We start from the raw sequence: 21,631 nt of genomic DNA on the forward strand, positions 1-21,631 counted from the left end.
CCCCCCCCCCCCCCCCCCCCAACCACAAAAAAAAAGTTAGTATCAACTTTTAAATTATAACATTCAAGAAATTCTCGTGACAGGCCCATTGTCACTGTTCTTTTGTGAGCTTGGCCTTGGCCTTCCATTTCAGTGGCTGTTCACAGTGACACCCTTTCAAGATTAAGTTATGTCACTAAATTAAAATCACTACTTTTTTGGGCTTTTGTTTCTTTGCTATTTTAGTAACAGAAACAGAAATAATAAACATAAATGAATAAACCCGCTTCTAAACCCGTGTTCGGGGATTCACCACATGGTGGCGCCACTAACACAGCAAATGCTCCTCATTTAACCAGTTCTGATGTTCTGTGGTGTAATGCCTGGTTATTACTAGAGTATACACAAAGAAAAAATAATAATAAAGAAACTGGTGAAGATTACAGTTTGTAATTTAGCCAGAATACTTAAAAGTCCTCTCCGTTTACTACATTCGCATTAAAGCGCAAATGCGTCCACTGTGTGAGGTGTTCGTATTTTACATAAGAAAATAGAAACATTGCTCTTTACTCTAAAATGTAAAGCGGCCTATGAACATATTGCGTGGTCTCCCTGCACATACTGTGGTCTGATCGTAGAGACCTTCGGTTGTTACTTTGGTGCTGCCAGCGCTTCTGCACTTCTTACACCCACTATGCGCCCTGCTGCTGAGAAGCACTCCTCCCACCACAGACAAATGGACACAGTATAACTTTTACCACCTGTCGTTTACATTTCGCCGGTTGTGCTTTGTTTTCCGAAACAAGTTATACATTTGAATGCTTGCGTTTATCTAGTTTGTAAGATGATTGCGCCTTAATTTTCTCGACTGCGCGCTTAGGATTCGTTTCATTTAAGTATGTCATGGCCGCAGATATGGCCACATTTACGATTTCATGGCCAATTTTGTGATCGTCGCTCCGAGCCTAATTCAAATACTCTAACCTCGGCCATGTGGGATGCGTCTCTGACTGTCTGCACAAGTGGCCAGCAGACAGTAGACTAGCCATCTGGCGCCGTAGGGGGTGCCGCTGCTGACAAATGTGTGCAGGTGACTTGTTTGTTTGAATTCAGACCCGCTGCTCGCATTGGTCCTGCATTTTTGAGCAGACTTTTCATTGTTTTAATGGATGCAATGATTAATGGACTGAGTATGGATCTGAGAGGTGATGGACTCACGCGTAAGCGCGTGTGTGTGTGTGAAAACTTCTGATATTTTTTTTTACACCATAACACTGAGTGTGCGCAAGTTACTAGCTAAGTCTTATAGGTGTGATGGAACGTGACAGTGAATTTCTGCACTTCATTTAATTTTCTGTGTGAGTCGATGCCAAAACAGTTTTTGCACCATGACGCACGAGTAGGCTGCATTTAATACACTGAGTAAGAAGTACAGAAGTGATATGATTTGGATAGTCGGGAACTGACATTTTTTCTGAGTTCTGGGTTTTTTCCCCAGAATTTATGTTATAAAATACCTTAAAAATAAAAACAAGACAAATATAAACACACAAAATGACTTTAAAAGTCTAACATTGTCTGTTCTACGAGTGGTTAATAAAATAGAGTTCTGCTAAATGTTGTATAGGTAAGATGGTTTTAATGTTGCTTTTTTAATTTCTTTCTCATGTTTGCCTCACTGCTATAGTCTCCTCTGCGCTCTGAAAGCTTGTGTAGGTACACGCATATTTAGTATGGTACATTGCTTTTTTTCAATTAATAGTAAGTATTGCAGCCGAACCTGCAGTGTAACCATTCATTATGGCTCTGTGACACTTAGAGACTTTCTTAAGGGAGATAATAGTAATTATTGGTTTGCTGTAGTCTGGTTGTCCGGGGTGGCACGGCTCTCTCCCTTGAGAGATGGGCGCTGTCCAGGGTGCTGGAGATGCTGAAACGCAGAGGTGTAAAGGTCATATTTATTTATTTATTTATTTATTTATTTATTTATTTATTTATTTTTTTCTTTCTTTCCTGTCTCCCACGGGAACCGTTCACACATCACATTTGGGCACAGTGCCCCTCACCAACACATGTAGCTCTACCACCTAGATCCTCTCCAATCACTGAGACATGAAGAGCAATGTCATCCTTTTTCTTGGTATCGCATCACGTTAGTCTCGCGTCCTTTCTGCTAAACGAGCTTAGATTAGAAATACCTCAGCCCCCTTTTTAGAGTTCAGCTGTAGTGAGGTGGCGGCCGCTTTAAACTGAGCAGGCTTCGACGTCAGAGCCGTTTAAGACATGTGGTTTTGACATCCAATAGCCTGATAAGGGCTTTAGCACCCCCCCCCCCCCCCCCCCCCCCCCCTTTCTCGCAGGAGATCCCTCTGGTGAAGACCAGTGTAGACGGGAGTTAGCCACGGCTGCAAGATCACCAGATTCAATTAGGAGCGAGATTCCCTGCTCACACCTGCAGCAGCACTTCGTATTCCCAGCTAGAACCTCGATTTAGCGAACATGTCTGTAGCGGGGCTGAAAAAGCAATTCCACAAAGCCACTCAGGTAAGAAGATGCGGCGTACGGTGCTCCGGCTCTCACTAGATCTTCCACTTACAGTGTCACGTTGTCTGGGGGAGGAGGAGTGGCGTAAGGTTTGGAAAAGCAGAGATTCATCCCCAACACAGTGATGATTAATTCACGCTAAATGTCGCTGCATTAACACGCAGTGTTGTTGCGAGTCGTGCTCCATTTATCACCTACAACCTCTGGTGTTTTTGTGGTTCTGGGGTGCACTCCGCTGAAAACACTGGCGTGCTGCAGCACTGCACCAACGGGAGAATGCATCAGTCGTGTTTGACTCCGGTGGTTATTCAGTGCGTGACGGGGAAAACACGATAATTATTCAGTGCCACGCTTTTTGCGTGTCCATCTGGGAGCCAGATGGCACAACACTGTGATGACAGTGATGTCGGGAACGTCGGTTCTTCTCCGTACCCTTCAGATGACATTCCGCGCTGACAAGCATCGGAGCTGCAGCTCATGCTTGTCGCTCACTCTTGCAATGCGCAAGTTGTGGCCCTGAAATGAAGGACGAGTTAAGTACAGGAGACACTCCGAGGCGCACCTCGTTATGCAATCGTTAAGTGCGCCTTGGCGGAAATCCGCTCCTACCAGCATCGGCACGCCATGACCTCTGCGCCCTCTAAATGCACTTATCGCCTTTTGCGGGACACCAGGTGATAAATTGAATTAAGCATTCCCCATCCATCACTGAATCATCGGTTATTATTATTATTATTATTATTATTATTATTATTATTGTAAGGCGCAAGCCCACCGCAAAGGTATTCTGTTCAAGGTTACCCAAAGCGCTTTCTCAACCCTCTCATTTTAGGCTAGTCGTGTATTATTATGTTATTTCAGGTCAAAGTGCACAACCTGAAGGTTTAATCACCTTTAACTCGGGAGCCAGTCAGAGTGCTCTTAAGTGAGACCTTGAATGTATGGGCTCATCAGCAGCTCAAAGGCCTTGAGTGAGTTTTATTTCCTCTAGCTTGGAAACTTCGGGAGGTTTTCCATTTATAGGGCTGAGTCACAATGACACTGTCCATTAGCTTCAGGGCCCTCACTGCAAGACACACAGAGCCTGTGTGAGTCACACACACACACATGTGTGCCCTCCCCCTCATTGTTCAGCAGTTTATTCAATCTCAGAATGGCCTTAGTGACAAGTCTCACTTTGCATTGTTCTTCAACTTTATGAGCAGCTGTCTCTGAGATGGAGGGGAATAGTGCGTTGAATGTGACAGTAATAATCACGTGTCTATTCAAGGTCTCTGCCTGGAGATACTGAACACTCTTAATTGCAGGTTGAAACTGACTAACTGAGAATTAAGTAGCAGCTCGTGAGGAGAGGAGTTTACTGAAACAATTGGCAGCTCGAGATCCAATATCGACATGCAGTAGACTCTGTTATTGTTTTTTCATTTGTTTTTCACATCTCCCAACATGAGTCATTTATATTAGTGCTAATGTCACACTGACATTTGTAAGGCCTGTGTTGATAATGAATCATACATTCTGACTGCATGTTCCCAAAGAGCAGTGCTTGCAGATCACCGCTAGGTGCGTTATGTTTGGAAGACTGGATCGGGTTCGAGTGTTAAATAAAAGACAAAGTGAAGTAATTGGGAACAATCTCAAATTGCTGTTAACACATTTCTCAGTTTTAATCAAGAGCTCATTTTATCTGATTTGAAATAGACAGCAGCCCACACAGGGCATTGGATGGCTGCACTGATTGTGTTAATTCTGTGTGATGAGTCTATTGTCACCCATTAGCACGCCCTCCCTCTCCTTGCAGATGTTCCTTTCTCGTCATCAGATGAATCTGTGTGTGTGTGTGTGCGTGTGGGTGTGTGTGTGTGTGTGCGTGCAGGCGCAAGAGAGTAAAAGAGAGGTGGGGATACACATAAGCATTTGTAAATATGCATAGATTTATGTGGATCTGTGCATTCATAAAGAGGTGTTGTTGACTGTCTAAATATGCAGTAACTGTATCTGAACTTGAAGATTTTTACTTGGTGCTGTCTTCAATAATCTGTTTTATTCCCAGTGTGATTTAATCAGCTTTAGGCTCACAGTGTGTCATCTCTGTGGTCTCCTGCTGTCTGTTCCTCAACATTACACACACACACACACACACACACACACACACACACACACACACACACACACAGTCCTCTTCCACAGAATCCCAGTGGCAGAAGGTTCCCCTCAACCCCTCTGTTCCTGTGCCACAGCCTTGTAATCCAAGCCCAGACTTATGTGGGAAGCAACCCAGCAAGCTGGCTAGTTGTACACAGATGACAAATGTTGCTCAACCATACTTTAAGAAGACAGTCACACAACACGAGAAGACGTCGTCAATGCATGAAGTGTTAGAATCGGAGATTCATAATGGTCAGAAAGCAGTAATAAACAATCTATATCCATACCTGCTTTGTTTTTTTACTTCAATTGTTTTATCATTGCCACGTCTCAGTGCAGGCTAGAGGCAATAAGCCACAGCATTAAAATCATATGCCTGATATTGTGTAAGTCCCCGTAGTGCCACTAAAACACCTCTGACCTATCAGGACATGGATGCAGAACCTGTAGTGTTGTCCTGTGGCGTCTGGCACGGGGCTGCAGGAGGAGATGATTTGAGTCCTGTGAGTTGCAGGTCAGTGCTTGGTCCGTGATGCATGTTAAAGTGAAGTCAGGAAGCCTGAACTGATTACCTGTGTTATTCACAATTGATTGATTTTCCATACTCTGGCTAATCAGTGAATAAAAGTTCCCAGATCAACTTTAGACCATTTTTAAGCAAATATGCCCCCAAAAATTTTAGTGGAGGAGGAAGATGCATTTCTTTATTGTAGACACTGCTGAGAAAAACGGCTCATGAAAGGCAGAATACCCTGAAGTTAACTGCGACTTCAGTGCGAAGTACACACACGCAAACTCAGTTTCACCTTTTCACATGCATCACAGAGTAATTTATTTCACACAAGCATAATCACACTTTTCTCTGACAGAATACATCTCTCTCCCTCGCTCAAGGACATCGATGCCCTGTGTGCTGCATTAATAATGGGGGCCATTTTAAAAAGAAGTGAAGCACGGGGGCATGAAGGGTAAAACCCAGCAGGGTCCCTAGGAATAGCTTTTTTTAAAAACTTTCTTCATTTAATCTGCAATCCATTAGTCATTCTCACTATGTGATGTAACTCAGCACATGCTATAATAGGTTATAATACCTCGAAAGTGTTTGTATTTCATTTAAACCTGCTATAACGACAGCACAGTGTATTCTTCCCCTTTTGTGTTTAAGCTCACAAGCAGCGTTTCCAACCATCTTATTTTTAAAGGTGATGATCTCTGGCTTAATACGTCACAAGTCAACTCCACCTCGGAGTCAAATGAGTCACGCTTAGAGCAGATTCTACTCTCACGATGCCACCGTCGCTTTCAGGTGAGCACATTTTTATCTCGGTCCTGCAAGCAGGAAGACGAAAATCTGTTCATCAAATAGAAGCTGCAAGAGAGAGGAGGGAGGGAGGATGAGCAGGAAAGCTTGAGAACGTGTGGCAGAACCAGTGAGAGATGAAAAAATAAAGCGAGTCTTTGGGGGGTTTCACTCTTGCAGGCTTTTCAGATAAAATGGTTTCTTTGCTTCTCGTCAGTGTCAGAAAGAAGCTGACGAGTTTCCAAGTTTGGCTCCCTCCGTATGAGTCACGCTTGCATCTAAAACATAGTGAGTCTAAAGAGGTTTAATCCAGTTTGTTTCATGCCATGTTGGAATATTTAGCTTCTTGTTGCATAAAATGTATTCTGAAAATGACTGAAATTACGCATGTGTGTAGAGCTCGCTCCTGTCTGCATTACATGTGCATCTCAACCGTACCTCACACACTGCAGAGACCGTTATCTCGATCCAGACTCGTGGCTGTTCTGCATATGCACTACCCACGTTTTCAGCCTGTTCTTGGGTAATGATCAACACAATGTTGCAATACAGTTTATTAACTATAGTATAGCACACATCAATGTGAGTAAAAATGTGCGCATTGACATGATAACAGTATAATTTGGAATCAACCTGCACTACTTTTTAAATCTATGCACTGGTATATTTGGGTAATAACGCCACCTTTTATGTTTCCGTGGATGCCAAAAGATGGAAATCAGTGGTGAGGATGCAGTTGAGGAACAGAAATACAAGCAGCCTTGATCTGTTTGCAAATGAAATTGTCTGTGAAGATAGTTTAGCTACATGTCGATGAGTGATTGTTGGATTCTATGGCTGTCTGCGAGCCGTTACGAGTTGTAAGATCAAGAGGCAGTTATTAGATTTGAACGTCGTATATTTCTTGCAGTGGGTAATGGGAGTCGTGATCCTTTATTTAGCAGTCAGGCCTGGTTCTACTGGAGATTTCCCAGCGTGTGTGCTGAATGCTAATATAACAGCTACACACGTGCCACTCTGATTTATGCTTCTTGAAAAACTGGGCGGTTCATTGTAGTTTGTGGGTGAAAGGCAAATTCTTTAGCATGTAACACTGTGTGTGTATATCTTTCCAGTATCATCTCTTGGTTCTGGAAAAGTATGCAGTGACAAAATGTGAACGCCCGTGGACGGACACCCATGCGAGCCTGGGGATAGCAGCAGGGTCTGTGGATGTGATTGACGCCTGCAGGGCTTTAGGGCAGCAGATTGCAAGTGGGTGACTCATTCAGCCTGGATCCTCGCTATAGGCCTACTGCAGTGCAGCGTAAAACAGATCCAGCTGGGAGATAACAGATGGGGCGGGAGGAACAACAAGAGTGAAGCAAGGATAAGAGATAAGAAAAGCAATGAAGAGGAGGATAGCAAGCATCCTTGTGCTGATAGGGAGTGGCACAGAGGCAGAGGGAGAATTCAGCCAAGAGATGCTGAAGGCTGCAGCAGAAGGACAAACTCTCCGAAGTCAAGAGAGAGTGTGGAGGACAGAAAAGCTCTGCAGGGATTTACTCACATGCAGGCTGTAGGGAAAAAATGCAGCTCAATGCTGAATTTTGACAATTGACAGGATCCTTTTTTTACTTCTAAATTCTGGGTGAGGCTGCAGCTTACATTTTCTCAGTTATTTGATGGATTATTTCTATTAATTGGCCAAAATATTTTTTTCTAAATATCAGAAATTTCACACAGTGTAAAACAGAGATGGCATGGGAAACAGCCTGTTCTTGCTTTTGAAAGGGTTAGAAAAACAGCACCATTTTGATGGCAGAGCTTAAATTGTAGTCAAATGGTGCCTCTCATGCTGTAATCACATATAAGTCACATGCAGCACACTTCTAAAGTGGGCCGGACCAGTAAAACTTCCCCTTCTTTCAGTGAAAAGATGTTTAACCACACATTTAATCCACGAGAAGATATCTTAATATAAGAACTGCAAATCCAACATTGCTGTTTTTCTCAGTTTTTCCACACGATAAAGAGACACTGCTCCAGTTAATGAAAGAAATCTTTAACCTAAGGAATAAAGGTGTCGTTCATTGCCTAGACTGGACTGTAATTATACAATTAAAAGTTTCTGTAAAAAATTTTTGACCCATTGTTTAAAAACATCCTATAGTCAGGAGTGAAAAACAGGAACTTTGACACTGCTCTAGGCTCTGTATGATGTCATTGAGAGCATAAATCCTCAACATGCTCTCACACAGCTCTGGCTGTGAGCCCAGAAGTCCCTCTCACTTGACAGGTTCAACCTGAAAACCATCTGTTTGCGAAGAGCAGCCAATCATAAGACACTGTGAGGAGGAGGGAGGGGAGGGGCTTAACATGAGATGATGAGATCAATAAGAGCTGTAATTGAACTGAATCATTCCAGGCTAATAGAGTCCAAAATAGCAAGATTGAGCTGCAGTACCATGTTGCATAAAATATCCCATTTAAGGTTATAGAACAAACCCAAGGTGGCACTTATGGGAATCTTTACTGTTAATAAATACTTGATTTCTGGTCTGAGACAGAAAAGACATGCAGGAGACTACAAACAGGTGCTGTACTCTTCCCACCTTCCTGCTTCGTGTCATATGTGGCACGCTTCTTCCTGCACGTACATCATGAGGTGAAATGTCCTCCAAAGGCCTGGAAGCTCTCTCTTTAAGTCAACACAGTGAATCCAGGTTTGGATCAGCAATGCAGTAAAAGCAGTGCTGCACTGGATCCAGTCCAGCAGCAGTACCTGCATTAATATCCCTCTCATCTTTTTTATCTCCTTTATTTCTCCCCTTCATTGGTGCTTCTAATTATCTGCACTTGCTTGTCATTTTCCTCCCAGCTAAATATCAAACTTTTCTGCAGTGCCCTTCTACCTTTTGTGTAAAGTTCCAAGATATATAATGTTTGATTTTTGTCTTCAAACTGGAAGATTTTTCACTGGTTCTAACACAGTTTTGCCGTATATTGCACAGCACACGTGCAAACTCTTGTTTTCTTATTAGGCGTGCTTCAGAAAGAAATTTAGACCTTCACATAGATATATCAAAGTAACCGTGACAGGTTTTCGTCCAGTGTGAAAGTCAAACGCCACCTCCATCACCACACCTCAAACAAATCATTAATTTCCCTGACACTGCATTAATCCTAAAGATAGTATTACGACAAGTTTTTATTGACCTTTGAGCGTGTGACCAGCTTTCTCCAGAGCTGCTGCCACACATTTCAGGGAAAGGGTGTCTCCAAAAACAACACAGTAACAGATCTGACACGCTGTATATCTAACTAAATCCTGTATGTTTACTTAAATTATTTAATCAGGTTTAAGCCGCTGAAAACCACCAGCAGCAGCCCACGGAGAGCTTGTGGACTGAGCACTGGCCTTTGGAGTTGCCATTGTTCTGACGTCAGGTTTTTGTTCTGTGGGTTAAAGACAGTCACGACCTGCAGCGTTCCCCATATTCCCTATTATTAGCTCGTCCAGTGACTGGGTGCTGTCGGCACATTGGACATTTTAAATATGCAGAGCAAACGTGAATGAACATTGTTTAGCCAGCTAGATATCTGTCAGAGAAGAAGGTGTGCGGAGTGAAAACATTGGTGCCCGGTGTTCTGCTATTTCAGTCATTCTTATTTTGACAGCAGCAGTCGCTAGAGGTTCCTTTTTTCTTTTTTCTTTCTTCCTGCAGTTTCTTTACCGTCCGTGGTTTCTCCTTTCACTCCTTCCTCATCCTCTTTCTCTCGCTCAGCATCAGTATTCAGGCCATGGTGGATGTTTTATTCATATTATGTATTCCTGACATCAGCCACTGCAAGAGACACTAGCTTAGACTTGGGGCCGGTAAAAAGGAACTCTCAGTACCTGTTACTAAGAATTAGGAGAAGGTTATCCTCACCACACTTAATTAATAAGAAAAATGAGCATTTTCCCATTTTAAATATGTTTTTATAAGATTTTCCTGTGTGAGGATTGTGAAGCAAAGTGTTTTATTCTTGCAGACAGAGATAGGACTGACGTCTACTTCAGGAGCATTCAGGTCACATCATTATTACCTGCATTTTTAACCCTGAAGAATGCAGAAGATTTCCCTGTAAACCTGCTTATCCCACTGATTGTTGAGCTGCCTACATGCTTGGACATGTTGAAGAGGCACTGCAACATAATTTAGGGACACGTATGCTTTTATTGTGCATTCACTTGGAATTAGAGGTCATGTTTAAGTCACATAAAAGCACCTTGTTTTAGATTTAAGCAGAAAAAAAGGTGTTAATTATACTTTTACAGCATTACTGAGAACACATCTGACAGGCAGTGATAGTTCGTAGCCAAGTACTCCACTTATATTAAATTATTAGATCCATTTCCAGTTTTTATTCCTACTTTTTCATTTATTTATTTTCATTTTATTTATCTTTATTTTATATTATTTTATATTTTCCGATAGGCTGAACAGCGTTACAGATTAAAGCTGTTACCCCCGATCACTGTGACCACTTCCTCTGGGGCATCAACTAAGCAGCGAGCAGTTCTTCTAAACAGATTTTTCTCTATTCAGATGTTTCATTATGTCAAATATTTAATAAAGAAAGAAAAATTACAAAAAATATCAGATAATGCAGTTATTGTTGCACAAATTTGTTTTTCATGTGTAATATTGGTAAAGGAATTTTCTGTGGTTGATTTTTATTTTTCAGTTGTTGTATTTCTGTTTGAATGAAGAAGCTCTTCTTGTCCATTATACCGGATGGGTTTCATTCCCTGACTGCAGATGGTGTGTGTGTGTGTGTGTGTGTGTGTGTGTGTGTGTGTGTGTGTGTGTGTGTGTGTGTGTGTGTGTGTGTGTGTGTGTGAGAAAGCAATTGAAAAATAAAGAAAATCTAGGAAAAGTGGGTTATTTTGTGAAGAGAGAGCAGGAAGAGATGAGAGGAGGAAGTAATGGAGTTGAATGGAGAGAAGTGGAGGATGCTGGGAACAGAGCTGATGAGGAGGCAGCGCTTTGTGTCCCCAGTTTAATGCCTAATTTGGCTCATGAAGGGGCAGTAATGAGGATCGGGAACAGAACACGCTTTATTGTACTTACATGTCTGATAAAGCAGCTCTCCGGGTGTTTTGAGAGGGGGGTATGTCAGGACGTGACAAGGTGGGGTCCTTCTGTTTTTTATTTGTTTGTTTCTTTAAAACAACACCAACAACCTCAGCATCCCCCACCCCCTCCCCCAAACAGAAAATGCATGTTTCCATCCTAGACGTGGACACACAAAAAACACTCACTCGCCTCGTGCCCAGACAACAGCCTCGCACCAGCTGTGGGGGTAAGACCGAATGGCTTGTCAGGGATTATGCTCAGATTAATCGGAGCACAGTGACTTTGCATCATATTTGAGCTGTGTGCGAGCCAAAATCAGGGCGCTGCACGGTAATCTGCGAAACGTGCAGCATGTGCCGGACAAGACCGCAAAATAGACCATGTGACAGAGGTTCACGACTCTGCCATCAGGCTGTTTTGGGGGTTTATTTTTTGTGGATTCATTTAGCAATTTAAGTGCTGATGCCCTACATGATTAACAACCTTTTTTTTTAATTTATCAAGCTATATGTTAAGATTATTACAAATGATGTGAGAATAGAGATAAAACATCTGTTTTACTATAATCCTATTATAAATATGGCCTCAAAATGTTCATTTTATTAGTAATAAATCATTCTAATTAAACATTCACTATAATGTCCTATAATTGCCTTCATGTTATTCTTTGCTGTGCGGTGGGGTAATTATTTATTTGGCTCAATGCGCTGTATAAACAATCCTCTTCATCACCTTCCAGATTTATAAAAATGTGCCACAGGCTTGGCGGTAAATTGTTATTTTTCTGATGCTCAGACTCAATATGGCAAACACCACCCACAGACAAAGCTGTAGATGAGGCACCTTGAATTAAAAGCCAATATAAGATGGCTTTTTAATCAGAAAGAGGCTGTAGACTTGTGTGTCTCTGCAGTCATGAAACAAGGTGTTTGCCGAAGACATTTAAATAAATTATTACAGGATGATGATCATGTGCATTTTGCAGGAAGCGAGTCAAGAAGGTATGGCAGTTCTAGAAGAATCGTAATGTGGGGAACACTTCAGTTTTAATCAATCCTAAGTGCATTTAATAGTTTACAACACAATATGATGTAGTACTGAACATTCAGCCTCCCACCAGGTGACCAGTGCAATCGCCTTGTGACCTGATGTCGTCACCCAGAAGTTGAAGGTGCAAGTACTTTCAGTCAGTCACCAAATGCAAAAAGAAGTAGCAAAATTAAGTTGCAGCTTATATATTTTTTTTTAGGTATCTTTTGCTGCAGTGGAACACAAATAGAAAAATTAGCCTCAACACTCAAAACCTCAAAGGATGTGCAGTTCTGAGCATCACCTCATAAATTATTGATTTAACCTGCTGAGTTTGCATGAGCACAAACAGGAACTGCAGACCACCTCCTGCCTTTTAAGCTTGAACAAAAACTAAACCTTCAAAATTGTTCTGAAAGGCTGCAGTTTTACTGAAGCGAGCTTAATAAACTGGCGACTGAGTGCGTAATGACCTTCAACGAGGAGTTTTTAGCATGTCATTGCATGCTGTTTATGTCAGTATCCATTTTTAAATCTTTGAATTTACGTGCCTGCAGCATCCTTCCTGTTTATTTTCTCAATGCTGATTTTAATCAGCTGTCACTAACAAAACAGTCTCAAATTCCCACTTGGCAGAAATCTGAAATAAAAATAACTAATTATGTTAAAATAGGACGACGACCAGAAAATTATTCTATACTTATCCTTTCATCTTGAGATGTTTTTATATGTTTTGCTATATTTTATGGTCGTCAGAATTCAGTTGCTTTTACATAAATGTGAAGGTGAAGCAGAAGTCCTCGTTGTTCTGGGTTTCATTGCATTTCTGTTTTTCTCTTCTCTCCTGTCATGACCTCCTTTTTGGGCAGGAAATCTAATCAAACCAGACCGGCCTTGAAAGGCAGACAGTCAATATCAAATATACAAAACGCCGGACTGGCGAGGCTTTTCAATTTCCTCAGCTTTTATTAGGTACGGATTGATGACATCGTGTAATTTGTGAGTTATTTCTGCAGTGAGATTGAAAATTTGTGTCTCGGAGAAGGAATCGGGTTTGTTTGTTTCTTTATTTATTTGTTTATTTTGAGGGTTTTTTGGATATTGGCATAAATGCATCACTGCTTGTTTTTACCCAACGCTGCTCCTAAATCATGGTTTAGCTTGATGGTAGCCTCATCAGCAATGTTAATCAACTGGGTTTAAAACAAAACAAAACAACAACATCATATTGGAGTCATGAAAGAAGAAGAAGAAGCAGAAGTAGAAAAAACATGGCAGGAAGTTCTTTTCATTAATAGCGTTTTTCAGTGGACACTGTCACAGCACACACACTCAGACACACTTGTTTCCACCTATTTGTTCTCCTGCTTTTCTTATCATCGTCATCACCTCTGTAACATGTCCTCACCTGTCACACTGTCACACACAGAGCTCTGCTTGATTCTGTTGCAGCTTTCTGTTATGCTGCATTACAATGCAATGCATTCAGATGGTAATTATAGTAGATTTTTAACAGAACTCAAACTCTGTGTATAGTTCATCTATAGTGCTGCCAGGAAGTATTTTCTTTTATATTAATCAGAAAATACAGAAGTCCCAAACACCATGTAGCTACAGCAATCTATGGCATCACTTCCTTTTGTCTTATGTAAACAGATAAGACCTGGAGTCATATCATCGAGCTAATTAATTATACTGACACACTATTAAAATTGAAGAGTAATGATAATACACTCTGTGACACCACAAGGCCGATTAATAAGCCAATATTTCTGCTTTTTTCTTTTTCCTGCAATATTTCATCTTTACTTAAAAAGTGGCAATGTCTCCGGTGTTGTGTGATATCATCGTTTATTCATAATCATTAATCACTCTGTGTTTCAGACTTGATGATCTTTTAATTACTTGTTTATTCCAACCAGCAGCCAAAACCCTGAACATGCTTTATTCTCTTTATCATCACATACATGAATCCTTATATTTGAGAGGCTGTGATTGTGTGAAACCTTTGATATTTTTTTTAAATAAATATCCGCCTTTTATCAAAGCTGTTCTCTCGAGATTGTCTGCTTAATTGATTAATCCTTACAGAAACGGTACAAACAGTACTGTTGTTTTGCACTGAGCCTCATTGTTAATGGTCATGTTTTCTGTGGGAGGACTGCTCTCTGTCAGTGACTGATAGCGTGGAGGGCAGTGAGGAGTTTTGCTTAGTTTTTAAATGAAGAATAAAGATCCAGGCCATTGAGTGCATGACTGCGTATATATGTGTGAGGCTGATTTTTGGTACAAGGTCAAACATTTTCTCAGCAGACGAGCCAGATTCATCGTTCCTGACGCGGAACTGTTTCCTCTGAGACGAACGATAACACACACACAACACAAAGAAATCAGAAGACACACAAAATGGCTGCTGTGTCTCTTTCACTGGTTTTAACAACTCCGACCGCCAAAATCTACAAGTCAGCTGGATCACATGTTCTCATAGGGAATGATGGGTTCTTAATATACCTGGATGACACTACTCACCAGCCACTTTATTAGGCACACCTTCCTTGTACCACTTTGAACTCCTTTTGCCTCAACTGCCTTAATAATTAATGACACAGATTCAAGAAGGTGCTGGAAACACTCCTCACTCCTCAGGTTTCCTGCTCTTAGCTCTGACAGGAGTGCCACCCGGTGTGGTCTTCTGCTTGCTTGACATTTTGTTCCTTCAGAGATATTCTAAATAACGTGGTTATTTGAGTTTGTGTTGCTGGATATTTTCTTTTTGTCAGACCATTCTCTGCAAACACTGGAGATGGTTGTTCAGGGAAGTGTCAGTACAGATGAGCAGTTTCTGAAATACTCAGACCAGCCCATCTGACACCAACAACCACGGCAGATTCAGAGTCACTTGCTGCAGTGTGATTGGTGAGTAGATATTTGCATTAACAAGCAGGTGTATCTAACAAAGTGGCCTGTGAGTGTCTAATATTCTGTTTCATATTCCGACACTTGCTATCTTCTCAGATGTTATGTTATGTTATTCAAACTGACATCACAACTTTAGCAGCAGTCGTAGTTACTATAGTTCATACATGGCACTGATAAGTCTAGTTGTTGAGACGACTTCTTCTTCTTTGTGTTTAGTAAACTGACAGTCAAGCGGAACTTTATACTCACAAGCAGGATAATTGATGTGGTCACAGAAGTGTGGATTACAGATGCGTTCCCACGCACACGGCACACTGCACACAGCACACAGCAGGTTGCAACTGAGCGCTTTAATAACGATCATTAATACGGATATTCAGCGTCCACTTCCTAGACAGCACCATCATTACACCCACACAGATATAACTCGCAGCACTGCTGTGTAAACAGAAAAATTATATCACTGTGAATCTATTGCACACACAGAAGGTGCCTTTCTGTTTGCTTATGTTTTAGAAAAAGTCAAGTCCTCAAAGCTCTGTCATTATCTCTACCGACAGACAAGCGAACGTGAAATGGAAATTGCGGTCTGGCAATCAAGTACAGCAAAACAGAACACCGACATGCTGCGATGTGCCATTAAACTTGTATTTGCATATTATGCAGGGCGTGTGTTTAAATAAAGGGTGAGTCACTCTATCTGAAGATGTAAAATATTTTTTTAGGGTCATGTTCCTCAGTGTCTGTTGGTGATAAATAAAAAGGAATGCCTCTACAATCTTACCTGTTTGCTGATTAAGGCCCCAGTTACACAGGCTTAGAGACCACTCAGTGACACCCCCACCCCACTGGCAACCGCTGGTTGCTAGGGAACGGTGTGTAATCCCTGACCATTTGGCAAGTGGTTGCTGGGGGTTGCTAGAGGTATCTTGGTGAAACTGGTTGCAAAGAGGTATATAGTGTCACATCAAAAACCTTCTTGGAATTGCTTTGGTCACTAGCAGATTGCCACAGTCTTGTCTGCAAACACTCGCCAACTACTCGCTGAGCAGTAGTGACAGAGACCGCCTGCCCTCAAAATAAAGCTAGCTCCTTTCGAAATGTGTTTGCTGCAGCAAATGGGTACGACCTTTGCTTTGAAGGAGGACATTCTTAGTTTACTGTTTGTGTTGCACGTTTTACTAGCATTCAGCTAGCAGTTAACACATTTGCAGATAGTATGACGTCTCCCATACAATCTGTTAGCGACCAAAGCAATCACAAGGAGGTTTTTTTGTGCCACAGCCTCTGTGCGATCAGTTTTATCCTAGCAACTGCAAGCAATCTTGAGGAACCATTCATATATTAAGCATGCTAATGGTTTGTTTTCTAAATAACAAGCTAATGACATATTAAAACAGACCTTTAAGGATGCTCCAAAAGCCATAAACCACAACCCCAGTGAAGAGCCCCCTCAGTAATCTTCTCCTATACGTCTTTGCTAAACCGATTGCTCTTTGCTTTTTTGTTGTTGTTGTGAAACCAACTTGGCCATCTCAGCCGCCACAGAAGCCTTTGTGTCGACTAGATTACCTTAATACTGAATGATAAGGACAGAAAAAGGGTCCATTTACGCTCATTCAGAATTATTCTGTAAGACATGCTGTTTAGCTATATAGTTAGTCAAAAGGTGTTTATTGTTGTTCAGTAAAAACTGCCCATCAAACACAATGAGTGATTTAAAAACAGGATAATTGTAAATGTTTTCTTACAAAGAAGCTAATCGACCATCTGACAAGCACTTTAGTAGAACTGACCTCTCAAAACACTCTTCCTGCAAGAAATCTTTAAACATTAACAGGCTGAATGAATCAAGTGAAACAAATGGACAATTGAATGATTCAGTTTAATCATTGATTGATTGATTGATTGATTGATTGATTGGTTGGTAATTTTATTTCAACATGTGAACAATATACAAGTACATTTAGAAAAGAAATAAGAGAGAAAAAAAATACTATACAAATTACATACAAAAAAACATTCTGATTAATTTACATGTTGAAAGGGAGTGGGAAGAAGTATACACTTATTTAATCCCACCCCTGTCCCATAAATTATCAGTGAATATTTAGTCAGCTTCCTTACTGATATAATTTGTAATAAAAATAGTGAACAGATTTCTGATATACTATATACTATAATATCACATCATGAATTTTTTGTTTGTTTGTTTTTAAATAGAGACATTCACTTAATTTAAATATTTTCCTTTTCTTTATAGATCGAGAAGATCATATTTTTATAACTCTTTTTGAACAGTTTTATGTTTGGACATTGCTTTAATTCCATATTCAGTTTGTTCCATAGTTTCACTCCATGAACAGAAACACAAAAGCCTTTTCTTGTAGTACGTACCTTCATTGTTTTGAAGTTACAAAAACCCCTTAAATTATAACTTCCTTCTTTCAAAAAAAACATACTCTGAATATTACCTGGCAGTTCTTTATTTTTTGCTTTGAATAGAATTTGTGCTGTTTGGAATTTCACTAGATCAGCAATTTTCAATATTTCAGACTGCAAAAATAGTGAGTTTGTATGTTCCCTATAACCTGCATTGTGGATGATTCGAATTGCTTTCTTTTGAAGAGTAAAAAGTGAATGTAATGTGGTTTTATAGTTATTGCCCCAGACCTCTGCACAATAGCTTAAGTATGGTGAAACCAGTGAACAGTAGAGAATATGAAGTGATGTTCTGTCGAATACCTGTTTTGCCTTGTTTAGTACTGCAATGCTTCGTGATACTTTGGAATGAATATATCTTACGTGAGCTCTCCAGTTAAGTTTTTCATCTATTATTACCCCCAGAAATTTATTTTCACTGACTCTTTCAATATCAACACCATTTATTTGAATCTTTGCATTTGTATTTAAACTACTATTTCCAAATAACATCAGTTTAGATTTATTCAAATTTAATGATAATTTGTTTTTATCAAGCCAGAACTTCACTTTACTTATTTCATTAGTCATATCCTCCAATAAATTCTGCAGATCATCACCAGAGCAAAAAATGTTTGTATCGTCAGCAAAGAGAACCATTTTTAATACTTTGGACACTTTACAGATGTCGTTAATGTATAAGTTGAAGAATTTTGGACCCAAACCTGACCCTTGGGGTACACCACAAGCAATGTCCATACATAAGGAGCAACCACCATTTATTTTCACAAACTGCTTTCTGTCACTTAAATAACTCCGGACCCAATCTAAAACTACCCCTCTGACACCATAACGTTCCAGTTTTCTTATTAATATATCATGATCTATAGTGTCAAATGCCTTTGTCAAGTCTATGAATAACCCAGCCACATATTGCTTTTTGTCTATGGAATTTGTGATGTATTCTATTGAATCTAATTGAGCTTATCTATCAGTTGAGGTTCTCAGTCGTCAGCGTTTGAATTAACGACAGATGCACTTTTTCTTTTTGGTTCATGAAGACGTTTCAGCTTTCATCCAGGAGGTTTCGTCACTTCTAAAAGCCAATGGACCCCAGTGGGATTGTCCAGTTTGGGGGGGTCCTGAGAGTTGTTGATCCACCCTGAAATCATGTGAGTAAAGGTGGGTTGAGAGAGGAGTGAAGGAGGGCCTACAGCACCAATTATCAGCCATCTGTATCTCAGCCTTGAGAGCTCCTCCCAGGCATTTCAACCCTCACACACACCTTGACTCATGTGACCTTATAACGCATATGATGGCAGGCAATGTTTCTCAGAGGAGTCACAACTTCGCCTCAGGAATGACATATGCCTTAATTCACACCTTGCCTCAACTGACTATTAACAACTTAAATGATTACAGCTGGGCTTTCAAGACCCCCTCCAAGGGGACAACTCCACCAGAGGTGGGGACTCTCCATCAGCTTAACTGAAGAAGCCTCTTGGATGAGAGATGAAACGTCTTAACCAACTAGAACGAACAGAAGTCCTGTTTCCTTTATTTTGGGGTCTGTTGTGCCAACTAACACTGGCAAATTGACACGTAAACGAGAATGATCAGCTTGCAGAACTGAGGGAACCTATATAGATGACAGCTGGAAGGAGCGTGTTTGGAGGCGTGGTCCTGCTCCTGAAATTCTGATACATAATCTCCAATTAAATATGTAAAAGTGCAGTGGGCAGTTTTCAGGGCCCTTTCTGTACATTTAGTAAATATTTTTCTTTTAGGTTTAAACAGTGAGTGACTGACAAAAAGACTTCATTAAACAGGTGAAATTAACAACTGAGTCAAAAGTGCACTGAGTGGATGGAAGAGGAACATGGTGAGTTTTTCACACGTTCATCTGCATCCAAGGCAGACCTACTGAGAATTTCATACTTTATGACCGAATCAGTCATATTTTTAACAGATGAAGGATTACTCTCCTGCATCACTGGGCCTGCCTTGCCTGAAATATGCTCATCAGTATAACTGCCGTAATTTGCAAAAATAAAACGGCACATTTTTAATATAATAGCCCGAGAATAACTCGTTACTATAAATAACTTTCAGTATGACAAATTTTGTCGCGTGTGCAGTTGCTCATCCTCCGCCGTTGTCATGTCGTCATCATCACGAGTCCCACTGCTTGCAAACTCTGGCACGTTTTCACCACACAGACACACAGAGCCAGCTGGTTCTCACCCACCATCACTACCCCCCACCGCCACCCATCCCTCTTCTCTTTCCTCCCTCTCTTCCCCCAGTTACTGAGCAATACATGGAAGGATGTGTGCACAGCTATCTCCCCAGCTACAGACTCATCCCTGCTGTTACATAAGTGCCACGCAGAGGCTTACAAATCAGATTATAATAGCCATGGGCCACACTCTTAGAAAGGATGGAGGTTAGTGAAGCAACATGGCGGACCTATGGACTGCTGCTGGCAGTTTTGGAGAGAGATATGGCTGGCACCCTGTCGTGTCTGGGTGTTAGTCTACACTTGGTGTCTTACAGCTATTAAAAAAGGCCTCATGAGCCCTGCTTTTGTGTCCCGGTAGGTTGAGTGAGATTGTAGTCATCATTAGAACCAACAGTATTGCTGAATTTTGTCCCCACTAATACCTCACAAGGTCCTTGATGTTTAGCAGGATTACTATCATCCTAAAACGGCTGTGTCTGGAACAGCTAGCCCACCCACACGTCGTTTCTGAGTACTGCGATTTAAGAATAACGGAGGGATTTTCCTTGATTCCACGACAGCACAGGTCTACTAAATTGGGCGACATTACGCACTCACAGCTTCCTGGTGTTATGTCCTTAGAGATCCTGGTCAGCTGAGGTCAAAGTTTAGCAGCGTACTGCAGATTTCAGTTAAGGTGAATTCAGACAAATTGGTGAGTCAGAGCCCAAACTCGGAGCGTGGTGTTGCACGAGTTGCAAGACGATGAGAACATTGAGGCCTTGAGGGTATTTAGAGGTGAGAGAAAAAGCAGAACACGAGAGAGAAAAGGACGTGAGAGAAAAAAAGAAAAACCTCCTGGACATTTTTATGTAGTTTTTTAAAAACATTTTTCTTTTTAATATTTTGTGAAGATTTGACAGTTCACTGTCGTATTCTCAGCTGACCTGAACATAGCCTTACCTCAGTGCTGTTTTTCACAACATAAAAGGAGGTAACGGACGAGGGAAAAAAGGTGATAAATGTACCAATTTAACCTTTGTACACACAAAATAAGAGTCGTGTGATGACTGTGTTGTTTTTACTCTGTAAAAATGTCTCCCACTATGGTGGGAAAAGGACAGCTCGGCGGCAGGTAACTGGATCAGGAGGGGAGGGATGTTTCAATTCTGACAGGAAGTGTGAGATCGTCCTGTTATTGTCCAGCAGCAGGGGCTGTCCTGCTAATGGCTTCACTAATCACTCTTGTCATTTTTAATCTCCCTCTTCCACCCTGGGTGTATTTAAAGCAGGGGCCTCCGTGTGCCCAGCCTGGATTAGAATAGTGAGCAGGAAAGGAGGGGGGGAGGCATGGGAGGCAGCGGGGAGGAGAGTGGCATCAGCAGCACGCTCCTTGTGTGCCTCACATTATGTGCCATGTGACTAATGCTAATGCTAACAGCACTGTTTTAATACTGAATATACAAGTATGAAGAGGACAGGAGGATGGATGCACTTGGATTTACATTCATTTAGTCTAACAAGCAGGTACAAATGTAGATCTGCATCATAGACAAAGAGAACCTATAGGTCATTTAAATCAAATCTAAATTTATATCTTTTTATATTAAACCATGATCTCTGCAAGGCTTGTGGGATGTCAGCATTAAAAACCTCCGTCTATCCCATGGGTTTCTGTGTAATCGTATCCATACATGAAATCATTTGAAAAAAACAAACCTTTTTTGTAACAAAATATCGATTTCTGCTGTCCCTGTATCGATACATTATTAGCAAACAAAATATCACGATACTACACAGTATCGATTTTTTCCCCCACCCCTATTACATGCAGTCATATAGCTGTGTAAGCCATGTTAAATCTTTACTTTACTAATATAAAACTTTGTATTTAGCATGCAGACAACAAAAAAAAGCCATGTTTATTTCCACCCACTCTTTCTATTTATAGCATTTACAGTGAAA

The 21,631-nt window shown here is 41.0% G+C and overlaps 1 protein-coding gene across 2 annotated transcripts in view; it reads left to right on the plus strand.

Annotated features, from left to right (window-relative positions):
• The first annotated feature begins 2,352 nt into the window (after positions 1 to 2,352).
• Positions 2,353 to 21,631, plus strand: part of sh3gl2a (SH3 domain containing GRB2 like 2a, endophilin A1) — a 37,042-nt gene continuing 17,763 nt past the window's right edge. For both annotated transcript variants that reach the window (XM_080880296.1, XM_080880297.1), the window contains exon 1: positions 2,353 to 2,523. In XM_080880296.1, coding sequence (XP_080736422.1) covers positions 2,479 to 2,523 — 45 coding nt within the window. In that variant the 5' untranslated portion in view covers positions 2,353 to 2,478. The remainder of the gene's footprint in view (positions 2,524 to 21,631) is intronic.

This window comes from Rhamphochromis sp. 'chilingali', assembly GCF_963969265.1.
Source record: "Rhamphochromis sp. 'chilingali' genome assembly, chromosome: 4".
Lineage (NCBI taxonomy): Eukaryota > Metazoa > Chordata > Actinopteri > Cichliformes > Cichlidae > Rhamphochromis > Rhamphochromis sp. 'chilingali'.